The sequence below is a fragment of the Oncorhynchus kisutch genome, linkage group LG8 (genome assembly GCF_002021735.2).
Source record: "Oncorhynchus kisutch isolate 150728-3 linkage group LG8, Okis_V2, whole genome shotgun sequence".
NCBI classification, from domain to species: domain Eukaryota; kingdom Metazoa; phylum Chordata; class Actinopteri; order Salmoniformes; family Salmonidae; genus Oncorhynchus; species Oncorhynchus kisutch.
The window spans coordinates 32802415-32828224 of NC_034181.2; the positions used below are offsets into that span (position 1 = coordinate 32802415).

Genomic DNA, 25810 nt, shown 5'->3' on the forward strand with positions numbered 1-25810 from the left:
CTCCAAACTATGCAAGAACTATTTAGGGAAGAAGAGGTCAGCTGGTATTCTGTCTATAATGGAGTGGCCAGCACTGTCAACAGATCTCAACCCTATTGCGCTGTTGTGGGAGCTGCTTGACCATATGGTATGTAAAAAGTGCCCATCAAGCCAATCCAAATTGTGGGAGGTACTTCACGAAGCATTGGGTGAAATCTCTTCAGATTACCTCAACAAATTGACAACTAGAATGCCAAATGTCTGTAAGGCTTTAATTGTTGCAAATTGAGGATTCTTTGGCAAAATTATTATTTAAATTAAAAATCTATATTTATAACCTTGTCCACGTCTTGACTATATTTCCTATTCATTTTGCAACTCATTTCTTGTATGTTTTCATGGAAAACAAGGACATTTCTATGTGACCCCAAACTTTTGAACGGTAGTGTATGTTTTTCCAGCAGCAGATTATGATCGATAATGTCAAAAGCTGCACTGAAGCAAAACAGCCCCAACAATCTTTTTATTATCATTTTCTCTCAGCCAATCATCAATCATTTGTGTAAGTGCCATACATGTTGAATGCTTTTTTTTTTTTTTTTTTAACAAAGGGAATTTGAAGCAACATGATGCACCCTGCTTCTCCTTTATTGCTTCTCCAAGGCTTAGATATTTGCACTTTCTATGTCATCGTCCTCTTGATCTGGTTGTGTGAGGTTCCATTGTATCAGAGTTCAAGAGCTGTTTCAATTTAAGTTTGTGGAAAGGAAATAGTTTTGCAATGGATACTTAATGAAAGGTGTTTGGGTTCGGTCTTATCATCATAGATACTTTCTTCAGGGAGTAGGCCCCTCCTCTGAATTCAGCCCAGTAGACTCCATCTTGGTAGCGACTGCGGTAGTGTCCACCTCTGTACCATACTCCATTGAGGTTAGAATGGGCACATGCATTGTACCACCAGCCTCCCTTCTGGTAGTGGGCACAGTTACCTGGGTTGATGCAAATATTAGTTAGACATCATTGTTGAATCTCAATCAAAATCTATTGTCGGCCTATGCACTAGGTTAAATGTCAGTTAATTTGGCAAATTGTCAGAACACTGAAGCTTTTATCTCACATATCTGTTGTTATAGTGAGAGTGTATGCAACTGTATGATCTTGACATTACCTGTATACACATCATGGTCTCTGTCCAGCGTAGTAAACTGTTTGCCGTTGTGCCAGGTGAGGGAGTCTCCGGCGTTGCCATGGTAGCGGCCCACCCTGAGTTTGTAGAAGTCTGCCTCAGGCTCCAGCCTGAAGCTGGCGTATTCTGCAAACACCTTCCTACCAGACCAGTCCTCCAGAGTCACCAGCAGCTTGTAGTTCCCCTGGTTGGTCAGCCAGTAGATGTTCTCCAGGCCCAGCCAATACTCTCCATCTATGTTTCCAAAGCCTTGCTATGAGGGGAAAAGATACATACAACACAGTCAACATGATGGGCTTTACACAAGTCCTGTCAGCTGTAAGCAGTTGATCTGGAGTTCTGGGGGATAATTCATAGGCTCTACTCTTTTTAAAAATATGTTTTATTTTTTATTTAACTACAGAGGCTCTACTCTACTCAAAGCCCTTGAAGTACTGAGAGGAACAGTCCCTCTAGAACGCCCTGACAATTAAGCTCCATATGAATCTTTCTTAGAGTGTTGTTTATTGTCAGAAAAAGTAACATCAAATGACCCATGAACCAACTACACCATAGTCAGCCCGGTATTCAGTGGTTAGTTCTTCATTATCTTTCATTTATCAAAAACGTATTGATGGCCTGTGTAGAAGAATGGGAGATCTGTGAGCTTGTTACAAGATGTGTGCTGGTCTGGACTGTTCTGCCTCAGCTCTGTGCCAGCCTAAGTCATAGGATGTTATATGGCTTACATTACATTGTAGATGCTTTGTTTCTTGGGATGATCTGGCTATTGTACACATTTACTTCCCATGTGTTTTAAGGTGTATTGTAAGGTCTTGGAAAGTTCTCTGGCAAAGATTTAAACAAGACCCTTGCAAATTGTCTGCCCTCTGATGTTCACCCTTCAATTGCTTCACCCTTTTCTAGTGCTTTAGATCCTTTTACTGGCTCAGGAAAAATATTGGCAATAGTCATCCCTTAGTATTTCATGCTGTCCTCATAAATGCCTGTGTAAAGTTGTATAAATGCCTGAATTCATCAATGTCTTTTTCCTCATCATAAACCATTGCCATGACGTAAATATAAATTATTTTTATGGACCATGAATCATTTTACAGTGGGCAGTTTTTTTTATTTTGGCATTTATTTCCAGTATGGCAGCCTCTCGTCTACACGTTTCTCATTAAGTCTGTATGCGTCCTATGTGGACTAATTTCACAAAGACCCAACTCATGTTGGCGGGTGTTATGAGTCATAGGCCAGTGGTGTGACTGACAGGTGCAGAACCCTGTAGGTACCACAGCAGAGCAGGCAGTGCAGGGGACCATTCTCCTCAAACCTCAAGAATTACATTTCATTATTAGTACAGATCTGCATAACGTCAGACACACCAGACATGTCACCTGTTTCACTCAGCCACGACATACAGACACAAGTCTACACTGAACCTGCCTCCCTCTTTACTAAATGAGTTTGCCGTAGTGTGGAGCTGTTTACCTACCTTATAAGTCTCCCAGTTCCTGAAGAAGTTGACTGATCCGTCCAGCCTCCTCTGGATGACAGTCCAGCCACCAGGGTCATGTCTCTGGTCACACCACACCTGCATCAGTCTGTTGGCGTTCTCTGGCTTCACTAGGTACATGCCACTAGCCGTGTGGCCATCCTCCAGGGCCTGCAGGCAGTCCTTCCATGGCCCTGTATGGGACAGGACAGGAGACAGAAACCATGGTGGAGTCAATGGAGGTTGCCAAATGATATATTTTTCTATAATATGAGTCACTCGCTTCTTTAGTCTTCATATATTCATAATGAATACCACAGTATTATTGTGCGACTATCACAGTATTAGAGACAGAGGCTATGTAGCCTAATTGACCACAGCATGATCTACTGTTACAGATGCAGGATCTTCATGTGATCACCCTGTTGCAGGAATGGAAAAACTTTAAGCGTATTTGAGCTTTAAAAGGCCTTCTAAAGTTTGTAATTTCCACTTTGAAATGTCAGAGTTGATTTCCACTTACGAAAAATGTATCAATCTACCAAAAATGTCCATTAATTATAATCCACATAATAATTAACATTTCCATTTGCTGAAGGATTATTTTCCTGCTCTAGCAAAGTGGCTCAAATTAAGATCCTACATCTGTAATGCTGCTACTACCATCTTTCAGTAGGAAAAGCTCTCAGCTTAAGGCCAGCGTTGACTTTGGCTGCTGCTCTCACAAGCGAAATGGCTGCAGGCAGTGCAGCCAAGAGCAACATTGGCATATGGCTAAAGGGAGACCTGATTGCTGAATGATGCAACAGTAGCAGATGGATCAGCAGGTACTCTAACGGTCCCTTGGCGATGAATGACATCATGGGCATTGGGCTTTAAGAAAATACTCTTTCATTGAAATAGAGTTTAAAAATCTAAACTAAAATCTAAAATCAGGTCTTCCTAAACCCATTTATGATGCAGCAACTATCATAGTAAACCTCTGAGCAAAATGGAACAAACTTTAGACAGTACTCTCTGTAGGTGCCTCTCCTTGATTTCACCCATTTAGCATGCATGTTTCCCATGTTGTTATTGTCAGTGGGTGTTTTTGACCTACCCCGGTGGAGGTAAAACCATATCCTGTACTATACTGACCCAGAGAGCTGTTGCGCTATTATGCAGATCGGAGACATTCCATCTGAACTATAGGGGTTTCAAATAGCATGTGCTCTTAGCAGTGGGCTCTAGTTTGGCCATTCTCTGGTAATCTAATCTCAGATATCAGCCATGGAAACTCTGCTGAGACAGTGGTCTCCTTCATCAAAATACTTGTGCGTTTATGTGGGTGGTGTGGCTTTGAAATGAAGCCTCTCACCAGGACACACAGCATGGCACTACATGCCACTCACAACCACACAATGTGACATACAGCTGTCTATATGCTAGATGCAAGGGCCATTTCTCACTCAGAGAAGTACACATATCTTCTGGTAGGGGTTGGAGGGTGAGGGTGGGAGTCATTAAATAAAGGTGTTTGGGTAAAGGATGTTCAGTGTAAGTAGGGGGGATCCTTCCTTACCCTATTTCCTCCCGTTCATCTACAGTGATTGAAGTGGACATCAATAAAGAATGATAGCTTTCACTTGGATTCACCAGGTCAGTCTGTCATAGAAAGAGCAGGTGTTCTTAATGTTTTGTATACTCAGTTTGTAACAGACCCAAATGCTAAGATGGATGCCCTGAAACCAAAGATTGAGCAGGATGTGTTCTATATTGCTCTGCAGTATATGATTTAACGAGGAATGAAGTTTATGTTAACTTCTGCTTGTGTTTGGTTTATTCGTTTGTCTTGGTGTTCTGGTTCATATCTGTAAAAACAGGAATTGGCGTATTGCCTGTTAGCCATTACTCTCCCCCTCAGAAGATCTCTAGTCCGCATACATGGAAACAGTCTTCTATAGGACTCCTGACTCCACTTTTTTAATTGGATGTGAAAGTGTTAACCTATTCAAGAGTTTACACTGATGTGATTCGCCAATTGACCCTGTTTAGAACACAATGGACATTTGTACAGAAACAGGAGGAAGAGAGGTATCCACACAGAGGCAGAAGCGGCTGGTCTGCATCCAGCCAGGGTAGGGAGAGAGCAATATGAGGAAAAGGCAGTATGTGAGAGAGGGGTGATGGAGAGAGAGGAAGACTAGACATGGAGATGTCAGGCTTTCATAAAGCGACCACACTGACAGCCTGGCTGTATCAAAATATAAAGGAGGAAACATGGAGCTAATTCCAAGCAGGACTGTCAATCACAAGGTGTCACACAGAGACATATGAACAAAGGTTCTCATTGTAACCGAATAGGCTAAAACGGCTATAGTCACTTCTATAAAATAGATTTTGCTAAGATGGCATGTGAGAAGTAATCCATTAGCCAGCCACCTCCTCTCCAGAAAGATCTGTGTTGTTCAGACATAAGCCAGAGGACTGCACTCTTGATAAACCCTGCCACTGTGGCAGAACCCTGCTACTGTGGTGAGTTTGTATAAACTTTGGGGTGTGAGTTGCAGTTGGCCCTGGCAGGAAATTGCTTGTCTCAATTCAAATAAAATAAAATTTTAATTGGCACATGCATCGTAAACAGCAGGTGTAGATTAACAGTGAAATGCTTACTTACAAGGCCTTCCCAACGATGCAGAATAAAAATAAAATAATATTTCAGCCAAACCCATTGCTGACAGGTGTAGAAATTGAGCACACAGCCGTGCAATCTCCATAGGAAACATAGGCAGTAGAATGGCTTTACTGAAGCACTCAGTGATTTTCAACGTGACACCCTCATAGGATGCCACCTTTCCAACAAGTCAGTTCGTCAAATTTCTGCCCTGCTAGAGCTGCCCCGGTCAACTGTAAGTGCTGTTTTTTTTTAATATATATTTTTTACTTTTATTTAACTAGGCAAGTCAGTTAAGAACAAATTCTTATTTTCAATGATGGCCTAGGAACAGTGGGTGAACTGCCTGTTCAGGGGCAGAACGACAGATTTGTACCTTTGTACCTTATTGTGAAGTGGAAACGTCTAGGAGCAACAAGGGCTCAGCCGCGAAGTGGTAGGCCACACAAGCAAGCTCACAGAATGGAACCGCGGAGTGTTGAAGTTATTAAAGTGTAGAAATCGTCTCTCCTCAGTTGCAAGACTCATTACCGAGTTCCAAACTGCCTCTGGCAGCAACGTCAGCGCAAAAACTGTTTGTCAGAAGCTTCGTGAAATGGGTTTCCATGGCCAAGCAGCCGCATACAAGCCTAAGATCACCATGCGCAATGCCAAACATTGGCTGGAGTGGTGTAAATCTCACCACTTTTGGACTCTGGAGCAGTGGAAATGCTGTTTTTCATGGTTTGGGCTAGGCAACTTAGTTCCAGTGAAGTGAAATCTTAACGCTATAGCATACAATGACATTCTAGATGACTCTGTGCTTTCAACCTTGTGGCAACAGTTTGGGGAAGGCCCTTCCCTGTTTCAGCATGACAATTCCCCCGTGCACAAAGCGATGTCCATACAGAAATGTTGGTTGAGATCGGTGTGGAAGAACTTGACTGGCTTGCACAGAGCCCTGACCTTAACCCCATCGTACACCTTGTGATAAATTGGAATGACGACTGCGAGCCAGGCCTAATCGCCCAACATCCGTGTCTGACCTCACTAATGCTCGTGGCTGAATGGAAGCAAGTCCCTGCAGCAATGTTCCAACATCTAGTGGAAAGCAGAAGAGGGGAGGCCGTTATAGCAGCAAAGAGGGGACAAATTCCATATTAATGCCCATGATTTTGGAAGGAGATGTTCGACGAACAGGTGTCCACATACTTATGGCCATGTGTATGTACATTTAGGCAGGGGTAAAGTGACTAGGCAACAGGATAGATAATAAACAGTAGCAGCAGCGTATGTCATGAGTGTGGAAGTGAATATGTGTACGTGTTATATGTGAGTGAGTGAATGTGTAAGTGTTGAAGTGTCAGTGTAAGTATGTGTGAGTGTGTATAGTCCAGTGTGTGCGCATAGAGTCAAGAATAGTTAGTACAAAAAGGGTCAAGGCAGATTGTCCGGGTAGCTATTTTGTGAATTATTTAGCAGAGCACAGAGCACAGTGTCTACACATCAGTCAGGAAAGCACACTGTGACACAGTGTCAAGGGAAAGAGCTTACCATGGTCAAATACTGTATAGCGTAAGCCAATGTGACCTACTACATTCAAATGACATGGTATCTAGTGGAAGTATCTGTTAACAAGAAATACTAATCAAATCGCTTTGAGATGATTGAGAGATCTCCCTAGAGTCCCATACATCCTCTGGCCAATTCCTGCTGCTAGCCTGTGGTGGGGTTTCCTCTCATAACTGGAAGACTATTCTTACCATGGTCAGGGTTAGATTGACCATGAAATGCAGTGTAAGCTGGCTTTGCCCCCTCGGCAGTGGGCTTGTAGCCCATGGTGAGTTGAGACCACACAGAGCTTGTCTCTAAACTCCCCCTCATCTGGTGTCTGTTTCTGCTGAGACACATGTCTGTCTGTGGCTCAGCACTCCCATCCAACAGCAATAGTCACTGGCACAGGCATACGAACTAACACCTCACTGTTAACAGTTAAATACGAGCAGGATAATAAATACAGCAAGGTTTGTGAAAGGGATGAGACTTGAACAAGAGGAGAAATCACAAGAACACGATATACTGTAGCTGTTAGGCATGTTTTGTTAGAAGACCACTCTGATTATTGTACTTCTATTATCAGCTTAAGACATTCAGTCTCATCCACATCTCTGTTGTATTCAGTCAACTACACAGTTCACTAAATTGCCAAGTAATCATCCAGTAACTTAAGCTTCTAAATGTACTAAATCAATGAGGATGGTTTCAGACAGCTCCACCTTCAGTGGCCTCAATACCAGAGGGCTCCAGTCCAACCATCCATGAGCATACAAAATATGTGTTTTAAGATGCTTTGTGGATTATCATCAGCTGACCTTAGTATCAAGCCCATTAGATGATATGCATCGCAATGGCTTTTAAACAACATCAGCTCTGTTTTCCCCTAGAGGCCTTTTCTCAGGGAATGTTTGAGGCTTATTATTACCATAGACAATAGTGAGAAGAATGGATAAAGAATAGATAGCTGCTGTTGTCTGGTGATGAATGATTTTGAAAGACCAAACTAGTCTCTCACACAACCCTCTGTTTCAGTCTGTCTGACATTAGTCTGATGAGGGTTCATAGAACCTGCCAGCTTCTCTTTTTCCGCTTGAATCCTCATATACAGTGAGCTCCAAATGTCATTCACCTATATGTGTATTAAATAGTAAAACCTTAAGTATTTGGTCCCCGTTTTCCTAGCACGCAATGACTACATCAAGCTTGTGACTCTCCAAATTTGTTGGATGCCTTTTCTGTTTGTTTTGGTTGTGTTTCAGATTATTTTGTGCCCAATAGAAATGAATGGTAAATAATGTATTACCATTTAGAAGTCACTTTTATTGTAAATAAGAATATAAAATATTTCTAAACACTTCTACATTCATCTGGATGCTACAATGATTACGGATAATCCTGAATGAATCGTGAATAATGATGAGTGAGACGCACAAATATTGATATTTGTGCGTCTCACTCATCATTATTCACGATTCAATATATTGTATTCTTATTTACAATTCAAGTGACTGAATGGTAAAGCGCTGCGCCCGAGCTCACTGTAAATGTAACTTCAGACCAGATCTGTATCAAGGAATATTCATTTCAATAGGTGACTATAAGCATACAGGCTGCTCAATGAAACAGAGCGACTCACCAGAGGGTTTGTTGGTGGTAGAAGGACTGCCTGTGCCACTGGGCATGGTAGGAAGGACAGGCAGCACAGACTTCTGGTCACTCTGAATCTCGTTGTTTATCTGGTTGGTGAGGCGTGGGTAGGTGGGAGGTTGGTAGGGCTTGTTGATGGGTGGTGATGGTGCGGGTGGGGGCTGAGGCCTGGGCTGGGGTACAGGGACTGGGCGAGGGAGGCTGACCGGCTGACCCTGACACTGCTCCTCCAGCAGGGCGATGAGGACCGACTGGTTGTTGGCCAGAGAGGTCAGGTGCTGGTACTTGTGCTCCAGGTCCTTGTAGCGGTTAGTGAGCTGTTGCATCTCCGAGGTCTGGTTGAGGATGCGGTTCTCCATCTGGGACAGCTCCAGGGAGTTGTCCCTCTTCCTGATGATCTCGTGAAGCAGCTGCATGTAGAGCTGGGTCACCCTGGAATTCATGTTCCTGCTCTCCTTCCTCAGCAGCTTGACCTCGTTGACAATGCCTCCGTCCACCTCCACTAGCTGCTGCAGCGTCTCGATCTGCCTCTTCTGCTTCTGCAGCTCCCCGTTCAGCAGCTCCAGCTCCTGTTTGTTGACGCGGTTCTCCAGCACTGCTTCCGGCTCCTTGCGGTTCACACAGATGGCCCCTGTCACCTTCTGCTGGGGAACGATAAAGGTGTATGAACACCCGTCAGGCTGCTGGGAGTCGGCGAGGGCCCGTCTGCTCCTCCGCCCCGAATACAGGAACTCTCTCTCCAGACCATCCTCACTGCTCTCAAACTCCTGGGATGAGGTTCTGCCCTGGCTCCTGGCCTGGGGGTTGCTCTCCTGGCGGTTCCCCTGGCCCTGGGGCTGCTGGGCTCCAGACACCAGACCATACACCAGGAACAGCAGCACCACTGCAGGGAGCTCCATCAGTCTGGGAAGGGCTCTCACTCACACACACCTTAGGCTTAAGAGGCAGAGGGATATGAGAGACAGGGAGGTCATTGCTGTGGTATAAATACTGAATTATTACACAAATACTGTGACACACCAACCAGGTCAGCTATCTTGTTCAAATTATCTCTAATTGCACAGTATATTGTTTAAATAAATGGATGAATGTGTTATAAAGCTTAAACTGTTTCCTTGGTATTATTTAAACTAATTCTCATATTCACATCTTGGATTTAGCATGTCTCCAGTGAAAGGGTTTTGTTTGGTCAGGTATTGTCACCCTGGTAATGGTGTGTTTTCCATGGGTCTTGTCTGAACAGGCTGAGAGAAATGACATGCTGATTCCAACAAGATCTGGCATCACCTATTCTATGCTTGTGATATCATTGAGTGGGTTTCACTAAACCTCCCACTATTATCAAACAGTGGAAATCTCAACTGCGAGCCAGGTTAAATTTCACCAAGGGGCCAAGCTGGTGTGCCATAATGTCTCTAAACAGGCACCAGTCTGATGGTTTAGGCTATGTTTGTGAGAGCATGGCTGGCTCTGGCTGTCTTAGATTGGGTATTATGAAACCTTTTTCCTGGCCTGCCTGTTCAGTCCACCAAGGCCCCTTTTGGAGACCCATAGGGCTGGAGTCTACTCTTACATGGACAGGACATCAATGGGAGGCTTCAGAAGTCCACTGATTGGTACCAGAGGCAGCCTGTCCCTTAGGATGGCTTCTTCCTAGTCTCCATTTCACGAGAGGGCCAGGCAGACACACAGCTCAGGGAGCAGACATGCTCTGTCCTGGGACCTCCTATTCATTCCAGATTCCAGCCCAGAATCCAGGGCAGACTGGGGGTTGTTAGGGCTGAAGAAATATAGGCCACCATAAAAGGAGGCCTTTCCCAATAAGGATGCTGTGACTTTGTATTATATAATGTATACTGTATGTAACTATCAGTGGTGGTAAAAGTAAAGATACCTTAATAGAAAATGACTCAATTAAAAGTGAAAGTCACCCAGTAAAATACTACTTGAGTAAAAGTCTACAAATATTTGATTTTAAATATATTTACTGTAAGTTTCAAAAGTAAATGTAGTTGCTAAAATATACTTAAGTATCAAAAGTAAAAGTATGAATTATTTAAAATTCCTTATATTAAGCAAACCAGACACAGCACAATTATTATTTAATATTTTGAATTTACGGATAGCCAGGGTCACACTCCAACGCTCTGACATAATTTACAAACAAAGTATTTGTGTTTAGTGAGTCCACCAGATCAGAAACAGTAGGGATGACCAGAGATGTTCTCTTGATAAGTGTGCGAATTGGACAATTTTCTGTCCTGCTAAGCATTCAAAATGTAACGAGTACTTTTTGATTTCAGGGAAAATGGAGTAAAAAGTACATAATCTTCTATAGGAATGTAGTGAAGTAAAAGTAAAAGTTGTCAAAAATATAAATAGTCAAGTACAGATACCCCAAAAGTAGTACTTTAAAGTATTCTTACTTAAGTACTTTACACCACTGGTAACTGTGTTACAAAAGGAAAAGCAGAATCTTAAAATGTATGTTTGAGTATGAAAAACACAGCCAGACACCATAAAATGTGACTTTTTCTCAGTGTGAATTGAAAGTATTTAGTCACCTCTACTTATCAGTAAAGCAATCTGCTTGGAGTTGTGAACTGTAATTCAGTGGGTGAGATTCAGGTGTGTTAAATGGAAGCTGTTGGAGTGTTAATAGTCTAATCCTTTTGACCCATGCTATGTTATTTATTTTAGCTAGTAAAGTACTGATCTCTCTAGTTGCTAAGTCTGTTTTAATCAAATCAAACTTTATTTGTCACATGCGCCGAATACAACAGGTTACCATGAAATGCTTACTTACAAGCCCTTAACCAATAATGCAGTTCAAGAATTAGAGTTAAGAAAATATTTACTAAATAAACTCATACCTAAAAGAGGGACAACGGTTGCATGGACGTGGTTTGGGTATGAAAAGTCTGACACGGACCAGAAAACCGTCTTCTGCAAAATACGCCGCAGGCTGGTCCCGACAACAGGCTCGAACACCACTAACCTCTTTTACCACCTACGCAAGAATCATGTAAACATTACAGAGAGAGTCTACAGATGAGAACCAAAAAAGTACAGTCGAGTGCTCAAAACAAACCCCCGACTCAGACGTTGCAAGAGGCTTTTGGAAGGAGATAACAGCTGCCATTACAACTTACATCTGCAAAGACATGGCCCCAATATACACTGTTGAGAAACGAGGGTTTCGTGAGTTGGTGCTAACACTCGACCCAAGGTACTAAATGCAAATTGATATGTGACACGTACTAATGCCAAAATAACATGCAAAACAGGCCTATATTTATTTTGTTTGCAGCTATACTTGAAGTGTTTTGTCAAGTTCTGACCTTAGTTCCTTTGTTTTGTCTTTGTTTTAGTATGGTCATGGCGTGAGTTGGGGTGGGCAGTCTATGCTCTCTTTTTTATAATTTTGGATTTCTGTGTTTGGCCTGGTATGGTTCTCAATCAGAGGCAGCTGTCAATCGTTGTCCCTGATTGAGAACCATACTTAGGTAGCCTGGTTTCACCTTTGAGTTGTGGGTGATTATTTTCTGTTCTGTGTTTTGCTTCACCGTTCAGGACTGTTCGTTTTGTCGTTTTCTTGTTTTTGTTCAGTGTTCAGTTATCGAATAAATTTAACATGGACACTTACCACGCTGCGCATTGGTCCTCCTCTTCTTCCACCTACGACGACCGTTACATGTTTTCTATTTACCTTTTTAGATTTTATACATTCATATTTTATATTTTGTTACATGCTTAATTGAAGTTCTAAATAAAATAAATAATCAAATATGAGTAAGTACCTTTTTATTTGTTGAGTATAATTCAAAATGTAATAAGATATAGGCCTTTCCATGTGGTCATTTTACATAAACTATTTATTAATTGAATTTACAGAAAATATGCTATATCTCGCGATATGTATCGTTATCGGGATATGAAATTTTGGCCATATCGCCCAGCCCTAGTAGGTAGGGGTAAAGTGACTATGCATAGATAATAAACAGTGAGTAGCAGCAGTCTGGGTGGCCATGTAATTAATTGTTCATCCGTCTTATGGCTTGGGGGTAGAAGCTGTTAAGGAGCCTTTTGGACCTAGACTTAGCGCTCCGGTACCACCGTGCGGTAGCAGAGAGAACAGTCTATGACTTGGGTGACTGGAGTCTTTGACAATTTTTTTGTCCTTCCTCTGACACGCCTAGTAAATAGGTCCTGAATGGCAGGAAGCTTGGCCCCAGTGATGTACAGGGCCATACGCACTACCCTTTGTAGTACCTTACGTTCGGATGCCGAGCAGTGGCATGTTCGGCCCTTCGTTTCCTGTAGTCCATGATCATCTCCTTTGTCTTGCTCACGTTGAGGGAGAGGTTGTTGTCCTGGCACCACACTGCCAGGTCTCTGACCTCCTCACTATAGGCAGTCTCATCGTTGTTGGTGATCTGGCCTACCACTGTTGTGTTGTCAGCAAACTTAGTGATGGTGTTGAAGTCGTGCTTGCCCACTCAGTTGTGGCGGAACAGGGAGTACATGAGGGGACTGAGCAAGCATCCCTGAGGTGCCCCCATGTTGAGGATCAGCATGGCATATGTTGTTGCCTACCCTTACCACCTGGGGCGGGAAGTCAGGAAGACCAGGATCCAGTTGCAGAGGGAGGTGGTTAGTCCCAGGGTCCTTAGCTTAGTGTTGAGCTTCTGGCTCATGGCCTTATGAATGTTGACCTGTTTAAATGTCTTGCTCACATCGACTACGGAGAGGTGATCACACAATCGTCCGGAACAGCTGGTGCTCTCATGTATGCTTCAGTGTTGCTAGCCTCGAAACGAGCATAAAAGGCATTTAGCTCATCTGGTAGGCTTGCGTCACTAGGCAGCTCACGGCTGGGTTTCCCTTTGTAGTCAGTTTGCAAACCCTGCCACAGCCGACGAGCATCAGAGCTGGTGTAGTAGGATTCAATCTTAGTCCTGTTTTGATACTTTGCCTGTTTGATGGTTCGTCTGAGGGCATAGCGGGATTTCTTATAATCATCCGGATTAGTGTCCCACTTCTTGAAAGAGGCAGCTCTAGCCTTTAACTCGATGCGGATATTGCTTGTAATCCCTGGCTTCTCGTTGGGATATGTACTGTACGTACGGCACTGTGGGGACTACGTCGTCGATGCATTTAAACGTATTCCGGTCTGTGCTAGCAAAACAATCCTGTAGCGTAGCATCCGCTTCATCTGACCACTTCTGTATTGAGCGAGTCAGTGGTACTTCCTGCTTTAGTTTTTGCTTGTAAGCAGGAAACGGGAGGATATAATTATGGTCAGATTTGCCAAATGGAGGGTTAGGGAGAGTTTTATATGTGTCTCTGTGTGTGGAGTAAAGGTGGTCTAGAGTTTCTCTTTCTCTGGTTGCACATGTGACATGCTGGTAGAAATGAGGTAAAACTGATTTAAGTTTGCCTGCATTAAAGTCTCCGGCCACTAGGAGCGCCGCTTCTGGATGAGCATTTTTATGTTTTCTTATGGCCTCATGCAGCTCATCGAGTGTGGTCTTAGTGCCAGCATCAGTTTGTGGTCGTAAATAGATGGCTATGAAAAATATAGATGAAAACTCTCTTGGTAGATACTATGGTCTACAGTTTATCATGAGGTACTCTACCTCAGGCGAGCAATACCTCGAGACCTCCTTAATATTAGACCTCTCGCACCAGCTGCTATTGTCAAATAGATACACACCCCCACCCTTCGTCCTACCAGAAGTAGCTGTTCTGTCCTGCCGATGCACGGATAACCCAGCCAACTGAATATTATCCATGTCGTCGTTCGGCCACGCCTCGATGAAACATAAGATATTACAGATTTAAATGTTGGTATTTTATTAGGATCCCGATTAGCTGTTGCAAAAGTAGCAGCTACTCTTCCTGGGGTCCACACAAAACATGAAACATAATACAGAATAACATAATACAGAACAAGAACAGCACAGAACTACATACATTTTTTTTAAAGGCACACATAGCCTACATATCAATGCATACACACAAACTATCTAGGTCAAATAGGGGAGAGGCGTTGTGCCGCGAGGTGTTGCTTTATCTGTTTTTTGAAACCAGGTTTGCTGTTTATTTGAGAAATATGAGATGGAAGGAAGTTCCATGCAATCAGGGCTCTATATAATACTGTCGGTTTTCTTGAATTTGTTCTGGATTTGGGGACTATGAAAAGAACCCTGGTGGCATGTGTTTTGGGATAAGTGTGTGTGTCAGAGCAGTGTGTAAGTTGACTATGCAAAATGTCCCATTGGTAGGATAGTGTCGAGCGGATTTCATCCAGTTTATTTTCCAGTGATTGCACGTTGGCCAATAGAACGGATGGTAGAGGCGGGTTACCCACTCGCCAACTAATTCTCACAAAGCAACCCGATCTCCGCCCCCTGTATTTCCGTCTTTTCTTCACGAGAATGACAGGGATTTGGGACTGGTCTTTGAGAAGCAGTACATCCTTCGCGTCTGACTATATTAAGAAACAATCTACATCCAGTTCGAGGTGAGTAATTGCTGTTCTGATGTCCAGAAGCTCTTTTTGGCCATAAGAGACATTAGCAGCAACATTATGTACAAAATAAGTTACAAACAATGCAGAAAAAAAACACAAAATAGCACAGTTGGTTAGGAGCCCGTACAACGGCAGCCATCCCCTCCGGCGCCATTATCTCACTTGATATCAGGTGAGTGTGTTTAGCTAGCTGTCCTGACTCTGGCTCTCTTGGGTGACTGCCACTGTTAAGAGGAGCGGTTTCACACTGCGTATGGAAAGTTTGACACACAGAGCAGCTGATGCTATTCCTGCGCCTGTTTTAAGATATTGATCAGATTGCATCAGGCCTGAACCGTTTACCAAGAGACAGGTCATGCGGCTCAATCACAAGATAAAGCACACATCCTTGTCTATACTGTATATTATTTCCTACATGTATTTAGAATATTGGAATTTCAATCTAAACTTAACCTGGAAAAAATGTTGAACTCTTAGCTAAGCCTTCTCTGGACCATTACATTGCTCTGTTTAACAGTGTAGAGGGAATGTTGTCTAATAACAATCTTACCTGATACAGTTTATCTCTGGACAGAGGTTGCATTTAAGTAGTGTGATTAGTGCACAACAACTAACTTTTAAGATGCAACGCTTAGATTATCACAGGAGTTCATGAAAAAGAGACACTTTGACTGTTTGTTCCAGATTTCAAAGGGCCTTTTTATTAGAAAAATAGCCGAGCAGCAGTTGAAGGGGCTGTGGTGCTTTTGGAAGCGGAGGGGATGACACTGAGTGCAAAGGAGAATGTGACCGCAGTTTAAGGGTAACAAGGGCCTGCACCCCTTGGGTTCCTTAATTGAAAGCTGCTGCAGGTTGGATTACAGAGGAGCCCTGTGCAACACCTCCCCAGAGTCAGGACAAGCCTTTCTGATCTCATACCTCTAGAGTGGGAGGCTTGGTGCAGGGCAGGCGCATGGCTGCTGGCCTGATTCTGTTGACTCTATTTAGTATTAGAGTAACTACATTACCTGCTCAGTAGTTACTGCTAGAGGTCTGACCCAAAGGAGAACCACGTGCAAGATGTCCAGACAGCCTTCAGAATCAGAGGGGAGAATACTTTTGTTTTTGCCTTGCTATTCTGGGCATGGGGCCAGCCCATTAGGTTGAATAGACGGAGAGCAACTGTCCAAGATTAAGACCCTAGGAGATCTCTGGCTGGTATGAAGAAAATTAGTGTCGAAGATACTGTATGAAAGCGATAAAGACATGGAGTGGGAGAGACACACATATACTAACTTAAAACTGTTTGAGCTGTAAACGTTCTAACACATTTAAAGCTCTATATCGTCGCTGTCCGATTTGGCAATTTTTCATTTGTTACATTTATTGAAAGCAGTAACTCTCCTCAATGTACTCTAAACATTTCATGACTCTAGGACCAAGAACATTTATTCAAAATAGCTTCTGAAGTTTCATAATTGTATGTTCTTAATAGAAATGAATATGCAATTTTTTTTACTTTCCTCAAAAGTTTCATCAACGATATATGTTGTTCTCATTAATATAAAAGTCTATTTTTGCCTACCAGTAAAAGTTCAAAAGAAGCCATGGTTAGGTTTTGTTTTACTGTGAAACACTCCTCTGATACAGTATGTGGGTCTCTTTCATGGAGTTAATCACTAATCAAGCCATATGACACCATCACAGCCAATGCTGATTGACAAAGAGAAGATGGTAAAGGTTGGATTTAGCTACATTATCTAAACACAGGCTATAAGTCCTTATTAAGAACATCTGCTGAGCTCTTTGTGGGATGTAAAACAGAAAATAAAATGAATTCCTCAGGGTAAAACAGAGGACAACAACACTTGATAATGACCAATCAGGTCTAATACAACAGTCATGGTCTCCACTCTGTTAATGGCCTGGGACTACTGTGGTACTGCTGTGGCTTCCCTCTCTGAAACATGAGCTGTCTGTTTGAGGGAAGTTATGCGCCAGCCACTTCATGACTGCAGAGGAGCCCCACAATACCATGCGGTTAGCCAGGAGTCTCCCAGCCACCTCAAAGCTGGAGGAAAATGCCTGAGCTTGTAGTGAGGGAGTGTGTGTATTCAAATAACACCATATGCCAGACTCAGGCTCCCAGGGACCAGAGAGGTTCCCATCTGCCCAAGAATATCACCCTGTTATTAACACCTGAGGCAACGACAGCAGGCCCCATGCTCTCTCCTCCTTCATAGTTATACACAGACAACAGACTGACTGGCCTTATTATTGTCGTGACATCATTTCTGTTTAAATGAGCAGCCATCGACTGCATGGCCACGAGCAATGTGTATGATTTACTGGTGTTGAGTAGCTTCATTTACTGTCGGGCACAGAGGACACCACGGAAGACACCACGGAGGACACCACGGAGGACACCAGAGAGGACACCTCAGAGGACACCTCAGAGGACACTGAACACCTGTGTCAACACTCAGTGGATAGGTGTTTAAGAGGACAGTGATACTGTAGACAAATAACTGCAGTAGCTTTATGGATGATAGTGCCCTTGAGGTAAACAGTGTTCCTAAGTAGGGCTGTCTTGCTCATTAGCATGTCTGTCAAATTCACAGGTCGGTAGTGACTTTATCTAATAGTGTGACAGGTAGTGCTTTGTGTGGTTCAGTGTGGCTGTGAGCAGCTGCATGCTCCAGTGTTTTTGTTCATGCTCAGCACATAGTAATTAGTAGGTGAGCAGAGCGGCCCGGCAGGCCCGGCTGATGTCCCTCGCCCCAGCCCCTCTCATTTCAGAGTGAGTGTGGCATTCCTCACATTCTTAGCCACCTCATTAGAGTGAGCTGCCACAGACACTACAGACAGACACACTGTTATCTGCGGAGAAAGAAAGAGAAAGAGACCCCTCCTCTCTGCCCCAACTCTGCTGTACCTATACGTCAGCTCTGCCTCCTGCCCTACAACACCGCAGCAAGTCATACAAACACCAGAAGCTCTGTTATCTCAACTACCACCCCCACTAATACAAGTGCACTTCAATCTTAACAGTTTATTACTAGTCACAATATATAAATTCAACACCTCCAACACTACAGCACTGGAGCACTGTGCAAAATGAGGCACCCGTACATGCTCAAATTCGGAACAATTATAGTGAGCCATAACAGTGTTGGTTGTATGACATGCAATATGTTTTGGATCAGAATCAAGTTAACTTTGTACATGGTAATCTGGGTTATTACTTTATCTATGGTTGACCACATTATTTCCTCAAGCATGTAATCCTGGTTAGCCCATAACATAACACTGTAGACATAATTCAACTCAGCCCCAGACTCAGCCTAAACTATCTGCTCGGTCTGATTGTGTTGAGTCTGAATCTGCCGCCATTGTTATGGCTTTCCATGGCACAGAATAGTTCTGATGATAATTTACCACATTTAGTAGGGTTGCTTTATTTTACTCTTTCTGGCTTGTTTGTTGTTGTGTGGTGTGGTTTTGGATGTCACATTTCCTCTGATGGTGTCAGGCAGGGGGTTTCAGGAACTGTTTCAAAATGTTTCTAAATGCACCCTCAAAGCCCTCTTATCCAAGCACAGCCCTGGCAGCAGAGACAAAGCAGAGATTCAACAGAACAGCTCTCTTCTTCCCTGTCCACTTCAGCATGGGGGAACATCCTGACGCAGGGGAAGGCTGTACCCAGTACTCTATGGATCGTTTTAATAAAATATATCTATCTATATCCATTAATGTACAAATGACAGCAAACTCATTTAGACTCAAATGAAACTGTGCAAGCTTCTTGGGTTGTAATTTGAATTTTTGTGATATGAAATATTTTATTTTTATGAATAATCAAACATCCTCAAACAAACAACTTCTGCTGGTGTGAACCATATCAGAAAATGAGGGCATAGTTTTTTGTGGCTCTGCTTACAATCATGACTGCCCAATAGATGTTCCTATTAAAAAGCCCAGGCTCCTGCTATTGGCACTATTCACTAGCAGCCTATCTTTGTTGTTCGAGTACACCTTTGGAATCCTCTGTGATGACAAGCTGAGTGTTTATCAGTAGTTTACAAGCCCTTGCCCTGGAAAGCCCATGACTTTAGTCTCTCTACTTTGTGTTGACCCCTATCTTCTGAGTCTATATCAGATCCAGCTGCTTTGTTAATCCCAGACAGGGGAATTAACCCCGGACAACAGACCTCCTTGTAGCTTCATATAGATAGCACCCAGGTTCTAAGCTTCAAACTGGTCAGCAGGAATCTCTGGCTAACTCAACAAAGAGTGGCCAAAGCCTGTCTGACACTATGCAGCTCAGTGGTCAATTTCAAACAAAGTTACTAAATTATCAACTGATAATCAACAGATTAGACAAGTGAGCTAATTAAATCAGTGAAAAGTTCATATTGAGGCTCTACTTAGGAGCAACACTAGCAACACTTACAGAAGTATGAGCAAGCCATGCTAGATTACTGCATATAGACATTCAATACAGAAAAAGATGCAGTGAAAGTGAAAGGCCACTGAATCCTTACCAGATAATTGTCAACTCTAGCTTGTTATTCCTTCAGTTCCCTTGCCGTTCTGGCAACACTGATTGAAGTGTCCCCTTGAAGAAAGTCATCACCGGTCTGTGTGAAAGCTGTTTGGGGCTGTCCTCTCTCTAGATCACTTGTTCTTTGACACCTGCATCTGTCCTGTCACTTAAAAGTGGTCTGTGGTTTGAAGCCTGTTATTAAAACACCTTCATTATAGAATCAGGAGCTGCACTTGTCGGGAAGATGTCCTTTGTACTGAAGGCATTGAGCAAAGATGAAAAAATCCACTTGAAAAGACTAAATACATTAAATCCACATTTGTTTTTAGATGTAATGTGTAGATTCCTCACAGGCAGTGAGAAAGCAGGAGACAGTGAGGTCACTGTGCTCTCTGTAGCCCGGTAGGAGAAGAATGTCACTTTCTGAGTGCTGAGTCCATCACTTCTGCCTCACAGCTCTCAGACGCAGTCTTTTTCTCCTGCCCTCCTTACCTCCCCTCTCCTTTCTCTCCCTCTCTCTCTCAGTGCATTTACATGATGAAAAATGCTCTGGCACAACGTTTCAGTAAGCTGACAAATTGAGCACAAGTCCTCCCCTGTCTCCTCCCCTTGGCACAAAGACATCCACAAGCATGAGATACAAGCTCTGACTACACATACATCACATACCCCTCTCTCATTCACACATGCACACACACACGCGCACACACACACAGACACACAGTTTCCCAGCCTTCTCTCACCCTCTCAGTCCACCACCACTATTGGCTGTTGGTTGTAACAGCAAGGAGTGGTGATGTCACAGCAATCAGAGCCTAATTGGGCATGTATGTGAGCCAGCGCTGTAGGAGGAAGGAAGCTGGGTATAGAGATATGAAGAAAAGCACCCAAGCATTGGTTTGAGATAATAGTGGTTGAGCTTTTGATTGGACGAGAGAAAGTGGATCCAAGACCAGAGCTAAGGAGCAAGCTTTCTCTGTTGTAAAGCAGGCTGCTCTGTAGAGGGCTCCAGATTGGGCTGAAGGGGTGAAGAGGATGATTGAAACTGTTTCTTTATTACTTCAGTTCCTCAACTTTCTCTACCCAGGGTTACTTTTTCTTGTTGTTTGCATTATTGTGTTTGTGTGTTTGGTTTGTTGATGTTGTTTGAAGGAGATGACTGGACTTGGTTGTGATTGGGAACATCTTGCTCAATATGAACAGAGTCATAGTGTGTTCATGATATGTCAGTGTGTAGACAAGCTTGCCAAAGCTCCGAGAAAAGCAGTCATGCAGAGAATTGGCAGTGACAGTCTTCACCTGGCTGTAGTCAAATGGGTTTTGTTGTTCTCTTATTTAGCTTAAAGATTTAATCATTTTTTTTTCTCAGAGAAATAGTATTGCTATCAGGTTTAAGGATTCCACTTTAGTTATTCATGCATTTATTCTGAATGCTGTCCGATCCAGTGTGATTAGCAATTAAAACATTTGTTGAATTGCTTTTTTCCAACAGTGAGGGCTTACAGTTTTTCTCGATTGCTTAAACACAAAAACTGGTTCCTGTCGCACAAAAACCCATACACTTACGTCATTCCCAAAAACACACACACATTTCCCATAACCGTAAACACTATTCACTTGTTTCCACGCATGTTTCAACATTCAAAACTCTTTCTGCAAAACCTTACACAAAAGTGGCTAAATAAATCATTCATTGCACGATATATTCATTCAGCAAACACATGCTCTCAATATAATTAACTCAAGTCATCACAACCCAAACTCAAACCTTTCTCCAGGTGCAAACACTAAGCCTCAAAATTGTTAACACATAAATTAGAATTGCAGGATCAATAAATAGGACGTAGAGGCGTGTCCATGTGCTTTGGAACAATGGATCCTAACAATGCTGATGTGGCAAGACAACAGAGAGGAAGAGGACGACGACAACAACAAAGACAAGTAATCTCAGATGAAATCCGTGTCACACTAGTTCATCATGCGAAAACAGATCATTTGCCTTGTTGTTACTATGATACATGTAATGTTGTAGTGCGTATAGACTGAATCTTCACTTTGTTCTTCGTGTAGTTTTTACCACAGTAATGGATGACCATAGGTCAGTAATGGACTAATTTCATTTTTGCAGAACTGAGAGGCGGCCATCTATTGGAGGTAGGCGGAGACTTCTCACAGCTGAGCAGGAGACTGTCCTGGTGAATATGGTGATTGCCAGTAATGCCATCCGTTTGAGGGAAATTCAAACCCAAACAGTTGAAGACCAGGTAGTCTTCCAAGGAATTGACAGCATCAGTATTTCCACCATTGACCAGATCATTCAGAAGAACCACACAAGGACAAAGCAGCTGTACCGTGTGCCTTTTGAAAGGAATTCAAACAGAGTTAAGGAGCAAGGATTCCAATATGTGCAGATAATTGCTATACTGTACAGAATTTTTACAGTATGTAGAATATGGCCCATCTCTCCAGCATATCAATTCAATACTGTATAGTAATGTGTTACAGTATATGCAGTATACAATATTTAATTCCAGTACAGTAGTACACTATAGTACTGTATTTGTAGTACAGTAAAATGTGTGTTTTAATTTTTAATTTTTAATTTTTTACTTCTGTAGAGAATTTTTGAGCTGGATGCCTTGGCTGACCCACAGGACGACATCTTCACCTTCTAACCAAAAGGCGCAACATCATTGGTCACCGTGCCATCATACAAATTCCTGGCCAGAGGAGAGGCAACGTCACCCTATGTGCAGCCATCAGAAATCGTGGCGTCCTCCACCGCCATGTCAAAGTGGGTCCATACAACACGGAACAACTCCTTCAATTTCTAGATCAGCTGCACGATAACATTCTTCAACAGGAAGGGGAGCCAGGGCAACCAGAGCAAGACCAATATGTTGTCATTTGGGATACGGTGAGTTTCCATCGGGCTGCTCTGGTTTGCGCCTGGTTCAATGACCCCACCCCAGGTTCACCATTCTTTTTTTGCCAGCATACCTGTGGTGATGTGTCTGTGGAGTCTATCCAGGGTTTTCTAAGTCACACAAGGGAATTTGTCCCATGCTGCCTGGCAAGAGCAAACATAATGTATGACGTTGATGAGATATTATGGAATGACCCAGACCTGAGACAAGATGATGAGAACGCTGATGCTGATGCTGAGTACCCTGTACATTTTCTGCAATTGGAAATAAAGCTTTTGGAAATGTTGTATTTTACTGTGCATGGACTCTTCCTTACATGTTTTGTCAGTGTGACATTTCAAAGGTCAGGTTTTTGACCAAAACAGCATTTACAGTAGTATCCCCTTATCCACTAATGAAAGAGGTATTCATTACAGTACTGTTTTGAATTTCTCTCGTCAGGGTATCCTGAAAGGGTTATCTGGATAATCAGTGCTGTGATTTTACAAAGTTCTAAATTATTTCTCTGAAAACCTATTCTAAACATTCTGGTAGCAGTGTTTTGAATTAATCCATCCAGTGTGTAACAAACAATCATGTAGTCTGTGTTTTTGACAGCTTGCGTGTTGTCTGAGTGCAAAGTTTGAAGTGGGACACAGAAGTTAGATGTTTGTACCGTTGGGTGAGTTTTAAAATTGTGTGTGAAGAGTTGAGAAAATGGTGAGTTGTTCCAGGAATTGTGTCTTAGCAATCGAGAAAAACTGAAATAATAACTAAATGTAAGCAGTTGCCATTGTTTTTGTTCAGACTTGGTTTGTGATACATGATCAAAGATGACTTCAGATATCTAGGCCTAGGCTAGTTGGTCAACTGAAACAGCAGGCTACAACGTTTATTAAATGCTACCAGATTATGTAAAGATGTTACTTCTCTGCTTTTTATCATTGGTTGGTGTTATAATATAATCATTAAGTTAAACTGTGGGTTTTGACAATGTACAGGATGTCTGGCTTTTCCCTTGAGCTGCATCCATTACAAATGTGATTTAGATGTTACCTCTCACTGCTACAAAGGTGCTATCTAGAACCTAAAAGGGTTCTTTGGCTGTCCCATAGTAGGACCCTTTTGGGTTCCATCCATCCATCGCTTCTGAGTATATTACTCCCTAATGTTCAGTCTCTGGACAATACAATTCTGCTGTTCATATACTATTCGACAGATATACTGCATATTCTATCCATATACTCTCCATGTTGTCTATACATCCCATCACATACAGTACCAGTAAAATGTTTGGACACACCTACTCAGTCAAGGGTTTTTCTTTATTGTTACTATTTTCTACATTGTAGAATAGTAAAGGAAGACATCAAAACTATGAAATAACACATATGGAATCATGTAGTAACCCCCCAAAAAATGGTTAAACAAATCAAAATATATTTAATATTTGAGATTCTTCAAAGTAGCCTCCCTTTGCCTTGATGACAGGTTTGCACACTCTTGGCGTTCTCTCAACCAGCTTCACCTGGAATGCTTTTCCAACTGTCTTGAAGGAGTTCCCACATATGCTGAGCACTTGTTGGCTGCTTTTCATTCACTCTGCGGTCCAACTCATCCCAAACCATCTCAATTTGGTTGAGGTCGGGTGATTGTGGAGACCAGGTCATCTGATGCAGCACTCCATCACTCTCCTTCTTGGTCAAATAGTCCTTACACAGCCTGGAGGTGTGTTGTGTCATTGTCCTGTTGAAAAACAAATGGTAGAGCAAACCAGCTGGGATGGTGTATTGCTGCAGAAAGCTGTGGTAGCCATGCTGGTTAAGTGTGCCTTGAATTCTAAATCACTGACAGTGTCACCAACAAAGCACCCCCACACCATCACACCTCCTCCATGCTTCATGGTGGGAACCACACATGCGCGATCATCCGTTCACCTACTCTGTGTCTCACAAAGACATAAAATCTCAAATTTTGGACTTATCAGACCAAAGGACAGATTTCCACCTGTTCAATGTCCATTGCTCATGTTTCTTGTCCCAAGCAAGTCTAAACATAATAAAAAGTACGTTTGAATGACATTGAGGGGCAGTGTTTTTACAGTTAATGCTGGTTTGCCTGAGGCTGATGCCGTGCAGGTGTTTGTACACATGCATATACACACACTCTCATTCAAATACACAGACACACACACACATGTAATAGTGCCAGACATGCACTCAAACGTATACAGTTGATATTGCTGTTATGATTTTAGTTGTCCTTGATGTCCTTTGTTTATTTATATAAGAAAAAAATACAAAATTGCATTGTTTTTTGCTGTTTTAATTCAGTCTTTTTCTTTTTTTCTCTTTAGTTCATTTTCTTGGTTGTTGGTGCAATTTGTGGTTCTTGGGGGGTGGGGAATGGAATGAATTGTCTTTTTGGGGGAGGGGGGACTGTGGAAGGATCTTGGAGGGTTCGGGTTCACATTTTTTGGCCTGGTGAGCGGCTTCACAGCAAGTATATTGTATGTTTTGGATATAAAATTTAAAAAATAAAGTGTATTTTTATTATTGTCCTTCAGTAGTGGTTTCTTTGCAGCAATTCGACCATGAAGGCCTGATTCACGCAGTCTCCTCTGAACAGTTGTTGAGATGTGAGATGTGTCTGTTACATGAAGTATTTATTTGGGCTACAATCTCTGAGGTGCAGTTAACTCTAATGAAAGTATCCTCTTCAGAAGAAGTAACTCTGGGTCTTATTTTCCTGTGGCGGTCCTCATGAGAGCCAGTTTCATCATAGCGCTTGATGGTTTTTGTAACTGCACTTGAAGAAATGTTCAAAGTTTTTGACATTTTCCAGATTGAGTGACCTTCATGACTTTAAAGTAATGATGGACTGTTGTTTCTCTGTGATTATTTGATCTGTTATTGCCATAATGTGAACATTTACCAAATAGGGCTAACTTAGGTATACCAACCCTGCAATACCTTGTCATGACACAACTGATGTGTCAAATGCATTAAGGAAAGAAAATCCACAAATTAATTTTTAACAAGGCACACCTGTTAGTTGAAATGCATTCCAGGTGACTACCTCATGGAGCTGGTTGAGAGAATGCCAAGAGTGTGCAAAGCTGTCATCGAGACAAAGGGTGGCTACTTTGAAGAATCTCAAATATAAAATATATTTACATGTTTTGGTTACTACATGAATCCATATGTGTTATTTCATAGTTTTGATGTCTTCACTATTATTCTGCAATATAGAAAATATTTTTTTTTATTAAAAAACTTGAATGAGTAGGTGTGTCCAAACTTTTGACTGGTACTGTATTTATACTCTGGACTCCAACATTACTCATCCTAATATTTCTATATT

The 25810-nt window shown here is 42.4% G+C and overlaps 1 protein-coding gene across 1 annotated transcript; it reads right to left on the reverse strand.

Moving 5' to 3' along the window:
- Positions 1-564: 564 nt before the first annotated feature.
- LOC109895104 (angiopoietin-related protein 2-like) lies at positions 565-20144 on the reverse strand. The gene is made up of 5 exons (XM_020488751.2): positions 19540-20144; positions 8471-9417; positions 2646-2839; positions 1148-1418; positions 565-968 (listed from the first exon to the last, which is right to left on the reverse strand). The coding sequence occupies exons 2-5, from the start codon at positions 9378-9380 to the stop codon at positions 769-771; spliced, it is 1575 nt and encodes a 524-aa protein (XP_020344340.1). The 5' UTR covers positions 9381-9417; positions 19540-20144; the 3' UTR covers positions 565-768.
- Between the last annotated feature and the right edge of the window lie 5666 nt (positions 20145-25810).